Source organism: Pipistrellus hanaki (genome assembly GCF_964339955.1).
Source record: "Pipistrellus hanaki genome assembly, chromosome: 6".
NCBI lineage: Eukaryota > Metazoa > Chordata > Mammalia > Chiroptera > Vespertilionidae > Pipistrellus > Pipistrellus hanaki.
Window position 1 is genome coordinate 31,415,201 of NC_140508.1, and position 9,102 is coordinate 31,424,302.

The window sequence follows — 9,102 nt, forward strand, 5'->3', positions numbered from 1 at the left end:
AAAGGGTTAAAGCCCCGAGTCCCGCCCCGGCCCGGGGATTGGCGGCCCCGGGGGGCGTGGCCAGGGGCGGGCCCGCATTTGCCGCAGCTGCAGGTGGGCGGGGCCGGGCGGGGAGCGGGAGGGGCGCCGAGCGGAGCCGGGCCCGCGCCGCGCGCCCTGCCGGGCGGGCTTTGGGCTGCGCCAGCGAGCCGGGCCGGTGGCTTCTGCCGCGAAGATCCCGCGCCGGTCCCTGGAGCCACGAGTAAGTGAAGCAGGCCCGCCGCGGCGCCCCTCTCCGCTTCACCCATCCCCGTGCCCTCTGCGCCGCGAGGCTCCTCCGGCGGGACCGGAGCTGGGGAGGGGGCGCGTCCCGCTGCTGGGGTGTGGGAGGGAGGGGAGTGGAGATGAGTCCGATGATGTCATGGATGCTTCGTCGGGCCTGGGGAGCAGTGGAGGCCGGAGGGGGTGCGGCCCGGATTATGTCACCTCTCCCTCTGCGCCCCGCCCCCCCGGGCCACCCGCGTTGGTGGGGAGCGCGGGGAGCTAGGCCGGGATTCCCCCCACCGCAGAGACCCCCTGGACACCTTCTCGGGACGGCCTGGGGCCGGGGTCTCTGTGGCGCTGCAGGGCTGTGGGCTGTAGGTGAATGGCGAACACCCCCACCCCTCCGCACGGAGACTCGTGTGTGTGCGCGTGTGTGTGATGGAGGGGGGAGGGAGGGTTTGCTGTCAGCCCCCACAGTCCTGAAACCATGGACTTCATCAGATCCAGGATCTAGGGGATGGACCACCTTCACCCGTTGTCGCCAAGGGAAGATGGATCTCCCCTCACACATCCCAACCAAGAAGTTCTGGAGACCTCCGCACCCCCAAAAGATTTCCAGTGCCCCCGATCTCTTTCCTCCCTTAGTCCTTCCCAGAAGACCTTCCTGATTTTCCTGTCTGGATTCATTGCCTCTTTGCATTGCTCATCACTAGCAATCCCACACATATTCTCTCTTCATCTCCTCAGTGCCAGAGCCCAGGGACCCCCCAGGACTTTGCAATCTGTGCCCCGTGGGCACCCACAGGCCAGCACTGGGGAAGCCTCAGAATGGCATCTCCATGAAGTAGCCTGAGCCAAGAGCTCTAACCCTTCCTGCCATGGCAGTCAGGATGCCGTCCTGGGAGGCAGCATTTGGATCGGGCCTTGAAGGATGCAGGATGGGTTCGGAGACCTGGGAAGAGACTGTGTGTGGAGTGGAGAGGGGCTCAGACCAGGGGAAATAGGATGTGCGGTGGGAGAGGCCTTGGGGGCCCTGCTGCAGGCTCTGCTCCGGTTCTGGGGGCTGAGAGGAATGCCAGGCATTTTACCTACCATACCTACACTTCTGAAGGTTCCTGTAAGGTAGGTGTTTGGATCTGAGGTGAAATAAGCTGCACACAGTTCCACCCCTAATTTATATTTGGAGCCGATGCCTCCAGAACTCTGTTTAGCCTACTGTGCTTGGTGCTGCTCACGGAAGAATTTGGGCAGAGCAGGGACAAGATCAGCTTTGCTCTTTAGAGAGATTCCCCCTGGCAGCTGCGCAGGAGAGGGAGTGCAGGGGAAGAGAGGCCGGCGAGGAGCCCCCAAGGATGGCTGCTGAGATCTTTAGGAGGTGAATAGGCCGAGCTTGGGACCTCTGAGACCCCAAGAGAAGGTGGAATGTTCCTAGTTTTGGGAGGGACACGGGTAGGGAGGGGTAGGGAGGGGCAGTGATAACTGCGGGTTGGAGGTATCAGCCCATGTAACCTGCATGTAGAATCCACTTGGGCTCTTTGTGACTGCTAATACTGTAAGGAATTTCCCAGGCACTGAGGTTGGTGGAAAGAGACAGAGGTAGAGTCAAGCAACAGGCTGTCATCCAGGGTGCTGAGCCTTAAGGTTGCCATTGCATACTCGGCTATTGGGGCCAGTGCAGGTCTCTGATCCATAGCAAAGCTCAACTCAGTTTCTGCCGATCAGGGAAGCATATGCCCCTCCTTATCTTGCCAGCTCCCTGCTGTGGTTCTGAGGAAACAAGCTTGGAATAGGCAAGAGACAGGGAATGCCTGCATGGGGTTACCCATGGCAGGTTAGAGTTATGCCAAGAAGCTCTGTAGGGAATGAGGCTTGAGGGAGAACCGCTTTGGGTTGGCAGGAAAGGATTCCCAGGTAAAGACCAGTATAAGAGGCTTAGGAGCCCTAGCTGTTTTGGCTCAGTGGATAGAGCCTCGGCCTGTGGACTGAAGGGTCCTGGGTTCAATTCTGATCAAGGGCATATGCCTGGATTGTGGGCTAGACCCTCCCCTCCCCCAGTAGGGGGCATGCAGGAGGCAGCCAATCAATGATTCTCTCTCATCATTGATGATTCTATCTCTCCCTCTCCCTTCCTCTCTGAAATCAATTAAAAATATATATTTTTAAAAAGGCTTAGGAGAGAGTCCTGAGACCCCATTTCCATCCAGAACTCTGGGTACCTGAGTCTGGCTGGGAACCACACACTCTAGGCCAGGGAAATGGTGGGGCAGAGTGGCATATGACCAGCCCCAACCTGTGGTCAGCATCTTGTTTCCTGGTTCTCAGAGAAGGTAGTAGAACTGCATGCTTGTATTGTACCTTAGAGTTTACAAAGCACCTTTCCAAACATCACTATCCCCTGTCACTCTCATGATCAACATGATTACTGATGAGGTTTGCTCACGCTCACACACAGGCCTCTGGCGCAGCCCCCTTGCCTAGATCTCCAGTCTCACTTCCTTCAGCATATCAACACTCTCAAGTTTCTACCATGTTTAATTTTAAAAACAGAAATAAGCCCTTGGGTCCCAAATCACCTAAATGACTGCCTTTTCTGACATTCTTTTAGTAGAGAACCCCCTATCCTTCCCTCCAGACCCCTCTACTCCTGGCTTTGCCTTGCACTACCTTTCTGAAACCATTCTCTCAGGCATCCTCTCCAATCCCAATTCTACCTGGCCCGTCTTTAACACCAGAATTGCACCCACATTCTTCTTTTTTTTTCTTTTTTAAATATATTTTATTGATTTTTTTTTACAGAGAGGAAGGGATAGGGATAGAGAGTTAGAAACATCGATCAGCTGCCTACTGCACACTCTCTACTGGGGATGTGCCCACAACCAAGGTACATGCCCTTGACCGGAATCGAACCCGGGACCTTTCAGTCTCAGTCTGCAGACCGACGCTCTACCACTGAGCCAAACCGGTTAGGGCTGCACCCACATTCTTGAAAGCCCCCATTTTGTTCTGCGGGGCTTGCCTTCTGGCCTTCCTCCCGCTCCTACACTGTCTCCCAGGCTCCTGAGGCTCTGTTATCCTCGCTAGTGGCTGGGCCCCACCCACACTATCCTTGATTGCTGATGATGCTCAGTCTCTCTCTCTCTCTCTCTCTCTCTCTCTCTCTCTCTCTCTTTCTCTCTCTTTCTTCTTCTTCTTCTTCTTCTTCTTCTTCTTCTTCTTCTTCTTCTTCTTCTTCTTCTTCTTCCCCCTCCCTCCTTTCCTCTCCAATATGTGAGAGCCATCTTTCTCTGGTCTCCTCCAGAGTTTACAGTTTACAGCCTATTTTCCCCAACCATTCTCCCCCTATCATGTTAAATGTGTCATGCCCACCCTGTTGCCCCAAACCCAGATCCTTCCTTGCCCCCACCCCCTGAACTCCATCTGCATGAAGTTTTGTCAGTTTTTCCTCCCAAATCCTGCCCAGGCCTTCCCGCTGGTTCCAAGCCTCAGGCCACTCAGCCTCCATCCTCCCTATACTGTACCAGGGATGGTGAGAGAAGGGGGTCATGACTGGGATGGGAGGGGGATTACTGATCTGAGGGGTAGCCAGCTTCGTGTATACTGGGAGTGTACAGGGACTAGGGTGAGGCATGAGAGGCGGGCACCTGGGGCACCCAAGTAAGGAGGTCCCCACTCTCTCTAGGTCTGAACTTGCTGATCCTGCACTTCGGTTGCGCCCTACGGGACAGATTGGCCCAGAGAGGTAGGTGATAAAGTGCTTTTCTCCACAGTGCTGATCTCAGGATCAGGCGCTGAGAGAGTGGAATTTCACAAAAGCAGTGTGGACTGGCTTGATGGTGAACTTTCCAGCCACCTAGGGCTGTAATTCCAGGTGTGGCGGCCAGGAGACTCTGAAGGGCAACAGTTTTGTCAGGCTCCGCTGGACACAACCTTAGAAGCGGGCACCTGGGTAGAAGACAGTCTGAGGAATGCTCAAGGGGCTGTGGGGTGCCACCTGGACCCCTTCACCTTGGTAGAGGAGTGCTCTTGGCCTGGTTTCTGATGGCAGTAAGAGCGGCAGAGCCTGAAGGACACTCCCGCCGTCTCTGGCACGCGCGTTTGAGTGTTTACATTGCTGGTAGGCACTAATTGCAGCCCTGCCAGGCTGGATTATTGGGATCTCTGGGGCAGGTGTTCCCAGGTGCGGGCTTGAGACAAAGGAACGAGGAAGCAGGGGCTCCCTGAGCGCAGGTAACCCGAGGCCCTGCTGGCCCTGTTCCTGGGGGCCGGCCTTGGTGGGCGGGGGGTGGGGGGGGGGCGCGGAGGACTTCACGGAGCACTGAGCAGGGTCAAGGTCCACAGGGAGCGGGGAAGGGGAGTAATCCAGGAAGTCTTCCCGGAGGCAGTGCATTCTTGGGGAGGTTCGGCGGCGCGGGATCTTCCCAGGCTCCGCCGGGTGCGCAGGCCCCGCCCATGCCCGCCCACCTGTGGGCAAGGCCGGCCCTGCGAGAGGCTCGGCGGGCGGCGCTGCCAGCGGCTGTGCTGTGCGTTCTCCGCCCCCGCCCCTGCCGGCTTGGGGTCCTCCTCCGAGGTACTGGATGCGGGGAGGGGACCCTCCGTGCCTGGCCCCGGGGAGCCCCCGTGGAAAGACCTCTGGGAGGGCTCGTTGGCCACGCGCTGCAGCCGCGGCTCCTGCCTGGCCGCGGGGGCCGGGTGGTGCCGCGGGGCCGGGAGGCGCGTTGCAAAGCTGCTGCTGCTGCTGCCCCCGCCCCCCAACGCCCCAGTCCGCTCCTGCGCCTGTCCCCGGGGAGGGGGGGGGGGGCGCCTGGCACGTGGCAGCTCCGCGAGGTAGGTCCTTCATTCCTCCCGTTTCACAGGGAAGAAGATTGCAGTCCAGGATGGCTCTGCCGGTCTGTCCAAAGGCACTCAGCTGGTTCCGGCCGAGCTCCGACTTCCCGAGTGAGGCGCATGACCCCTGCATACCGGGCCTCCAGGGGCCCCAGGCTTGAGGGCCTGCCGTCCCCCACCCCCTTGGAAAGGCCAGGAGAGGAGCCTGTGCTGGTCTAGAGCCTCCACTTCTGCCCTGGACTGCAACACCTTAGGTTAGGATCCCACCCACAGTTTTAGGATAGGGGTGGGTTTCTCTCCCTCCTTTAACTTCTGAGGTTCTCTCAGGATTCACGTTCTGATGCCCCTTCCAACCCCATACCCCTGCCGGTGAGGTTGGGATGCAGGGGTCCAGACCCGGGGAAAAGAACCCTGCGTTGCGGAGGTTGCAGTAAAGAACTGAGTGGGCCACTGAGTCCGGGAAGCACACGGAGGAGGTGTGGGTGGGCAGTGGAATACAGAGCTGAGCAAATCTGGGAGGGAAGGATGGGTATGGTGTGCTGGGCTCAGGCTTTGTAAGGTGGGCAGCATGCAGCTCCCGTTACCAAGGTTATCACTCTACCCAGCCCCGTTCCTTCTCCTTGGGTGTGTGGGAATTCTTGTGTCTGTTTTAGGGAAGGGGACACTGAGAGGTAGGATACAGGTGGTGCTGGGGCTGACCGGGCGGGTGTGGTGTGGTGGGGGCATGGGAGTGGTCTGACCGATCCCACTTTCTCACCTATGCCCGCAGTGCCCTCCACTCTCCCGGTTCAATCATGGCGAAGCTGGAGACACTACCTGTGCGGGCTGATTCAGGGCGGGATCCCCTCCTGGCCTTTGCCCCACGGCCCTCTGAGCTCGGACCCCCAGATCCTCGTCTGGCCATGGGCAGCGTGGGCAGTGGAGTGGCCCACGCCCAGGAGTTCGCCATGAAGAGCGTGGGCACCCGCACAGGGGGTGGGGGCAGCCAGGGCCCTCGAGCTGGAGGCAGTGGGGCCAGCAGGGAGAGGCCAGGCCGCTACCCGTCTGAGGACAAGGCTCTCGCCAACTCCCTCTACCTCAATGGCGAGCTGCGGGGCAGCGACCACACGGACGTCTGTGGCAACGTGGTGGGCAGCAGTGGTGGCAGCAGCAGCAGCAGCAGCAGTGACAAGGCCCCGCCACAGTATCGCGAGCCCAGCCACCCACCTAAGCTCCTGGCCACCTCTGGCAAGCTAGACCAGGTCAGTCCCCAGGGCCCTTTCCTGGGTGTGGGAGGTAGCTCGGAGTGGACGGTGAAGTGGACTTCCTTAGAATTATTTGGGTTGTTGTAGGTGCCAGGATGGAGACTGGACTTGAAGGGTGGGCCGTGGGGGCCAAATCCAGCTGGTGGGTCCAGGACAAAGACTTGGCTTGGGTGGGCCATGAGGTAGACACCAGCCCTGAGTGACTCCCGGGATGGAGATCAACGAGGGTGGGAAGTGGGGAAGTCTTGTCCAAAGGGAAGAGGCTGGGGTCAAGGCTAAGGCCCCATCCTGATGTCCACTCTCCCTTCTTTGCTTGTACGCAGTGCTCAGAGCCGCTAGTTCGGCCTTCCGCCTTCAAGCCTGTTGTACCCAAGAACTTCCACTCCATGCAGAACTTGTGTCCCCCACAGACCAGCGGGACCCCTGAGGGACGACAGGGCCCTGGGGGCCTCAAGGGTGGACTGGACAAGTCTCGGACCATGACCCCGTCGGGCGGGGGTGGGGGCAGCCTCTCAGACTCCGGCAGGAACTCGCTCACAAGCCTGCCCACCTACAGCTCCAACTACAGCCAGCACGTGGCGCCCCTCAGCGCCTCCACCAGCCACATTAACCGCATCGGCACTGCCAGCTACGGCAGTGGCAGTGGCAGTGGCACGGGCAGTAGCGGTGGCGGGTCGGGCTACCAGGACCTGGCCACCTCTGACAGCGGGCGGGCCTCTAGCAAGAGCGGGTCCTCCTCCTCCATGGGGCGGTCCGGCCACCTGGGAGCGGGCGAGGGCGGAGGAGGTGGAGGCCTGCCGTTTTCGGCCTGCTCACCGCCCTCGCCCAGTGCTCTGATCCAGGATCTCGAGGAGCGGCTGTGGGAGAAGGAGCAGGAGGTGGCCGCCCTGCGCCGGAGCCTGGAGCAGAGCGAGGTGGCGGTGGCCCAGGTTCTGGAGGAGCGGCAGAAGGCGTGGGAGCGGGAGCTGGCCGAGCTGCGGCAGGGCTGCAGCGGGAAGCTGCAGCAGGTGGCCCGCCGCGCCCAGCGCGCTCAGCAGGGCCTGCAGCTGCAGGTGTTGCGGCTGCAGCAGGACAAGAAGCAGCTGCAGGAGGAGGCAGCCCGGCTGATGCGACAACGGGAAGAGCTCGAGGACAAGGTGGCCGCCTGCCAGAAGGAGCAGGCCGACTTCCTGCCCCGGATGGAGGAAACTAAGTGGGAGGTGCGGGTTGGGGGCTCGGGCCTTCTCCCCATCTCCTCCTCCCTCTGACCCTCCAGAGAAACCCAGAGCAGTGGGCCACCCTGATCACCAGGGGAAGGAAAGTTGGGGGTGGGGCACAAGGTTGATTAGCAGTTCCCGTGAGGACCAGAGGGAGCTGTCCCTGGGCTGGGTGGGGTTGGCACGTATGTCCTGTGTCTGAGGGGGCCTCATGTGTCCCTCCCGCCCAGCTTGATGCCCTGGAGAAGCGTGGTACCCCTGGGGCTGCATGTGGGAGGCGGGGTGAGGTGAGCAGAGCTCTGCCTTCACCCTGGCTTCTCCCTCCCATCCCTGCCCAGGTGTGCCAGAAGGCCGGGGAGATTTCCCTCCTGAAGCAGCAGCTGAAGGACTCGCAGGCGGATGTGTCCCAGAAGCTGAGTGAGATCGTGGGGCTGCGCTCCCAGCTGCGGGAGGGCCGGGCCTCGCTGCGGGAGAAGGAGGAGCAGCTGCTCAGCCTGAGGGACTCCTTCAGCAGCAAGCAGGCCAGCCTGGAGCTGGCCGAGGGGGAGCTGCCCGCCGTCAAGCCGGCGCTGACCCCCGCGGACCCCGCCGCCGCCGCCGAGCCGCAGGACGCGCTGGCCTCCTGCGAGAGCGACGAGGCCAAGATGCGCCGGCAGGCGGGCGTGGCCGCCGCCGCCTCCTCCGTCTCCCTGGACGGGGAGGTGGATGCCGGTGGGGAGAGCGGGACGCGGGCCCTGCGGCGGGAGGTGGGGCGGCTGCAGGCCGAGCTGGCGGCCGAGCGGCGAGCCCGGGAGCGCCAGGGGGCCAGCTTCGCGGAGGAGCGCCGCGTGTGGCTGGAGGAGAAGGAGAAGGTCATCGAGTACCAGAAGCAGCTGCAGCTGAGCTACGTGGACATGTACCAGCGCAACCAGCAGCTGGAGCGGCGGCTGCGTGAACGCGGGGCCGCGGGGGGTGCCAGCACACCCACCCCCCAACATGGCGAGGAGAAGAAAGCCTGGACCCCCTCCCGCCTGGAGCGCATCGAGTCCACAGAAATCTGATCCCTGATCTGGGCTTGGGACTTTTGACAAATGCCCCGTCAAAGGCCAGAGCCCCCATGTCCCCTCCCACCATCTCTCTTCCCCAGGTTTCCCGTATCCCCAGACCAAAGAGGTTCTCAAAGCAGCTGTGACCAGGTCCCTTCCCTTCCTGCACTGAGTGCCCTCCTAGCTCTACTGCTGTCCCTCTGGGCAACCCACTGGGCCCTCCTCCCAAGGAGGGAACAGGGAGAGGGCAAAGCGAGCGAGCGGGGATTAGGGGCCCTGGCTCCCTTTGTTGGCACTCCCTTGTTGGAGATGGAGGTGGCAGGCCTGTGTGCCCTGAGGTGCCCCAGCCCCTCCTGGGGTTGGCTGGCTACTCTGTGTCCAGTTGGCTACTCTGTGTCCAGTAATGTTCGCTGTGCTCGCCTCCTAGGCCATGTAACCTGAGGGGGTCTGCTGAAACTGATAGGCCTTGGGCTCCTGGTCGCTCTCCTTCCTGCACTATTCTCCCTTCCTGGGCAGATGGGCAGGACAAGTGGGAGCAGATGGCCTGCCTGCGGTTGAGAGGGCTACCTG

At 61.3% G+C, this 9,102-nt stretch overlaps 1 protein-coding gene across 2 annotated transcripts; it reads left to right on the forward strand.

Annotated features, from left to right (window-relative positions):
* Positions 1-217: 217 nt before the first annotated feature.
* Positions 218-8,891, forward strand: LZTS3 (leucine zipper tumor suppressor family member 3). Of its 2 annotated transcripts, none has more exons than XM_084886885.1 (4): positions 218-241; positions 5,837-6,308; positions 6,635-7,510; positions 7,846-8,891. In XM_084886885.1, exons 2-4 carry the CDS (start codon positions 5,862-5,864, stop codon positions 8,545-8,547), a joined length of 2,025 nt encoding a protein of 674 aa, XP_084743011.1. In that variant the 5' UTR covers positions 218-241; positions 5,837-5,861; the 3' UTR covers positions 8,548-8,891. The 2 variants fall into 2 exon arrangements, with proteins under 2 accessions (XP_084743011.1, XP_084743010.1); XM_084886884.1 differs by lacking the exon at positions 218-241 and adding an exon at positions 5,097-5,321.
* Positions 8,892-9,102: the final 211 nt, after the last annotated feature.

What these genes read in the sequence shown, in the direction of transcription:
- LZTS3 (XM_084886885.1), top strand. Translation starts at nt 5,862, where the DNA reads ATGGCGAAGCTGGAGACACTACCTGTGCGGGCTGATTCAGGGCGGGAT. An exon ending in CCTCTGGCAAGCTAGACCAG is followed by an intron (nt 6,309 to 6,634) that starts GTCAGTCCCCAG and finishes GCTTGTACGCAG; the next exon opens with TGCTCAGAGCCGCTAGTTCG. An exon ending in TGGAGGAAACTAAGTGGGAG is followed by an intron (nt 7,511 to 7,845) that starts GTGCGGGTTGGG and finishes ATCCCTGCCCAG; the next exon opens with GTGTGCCAGAAGGCCGGGGA.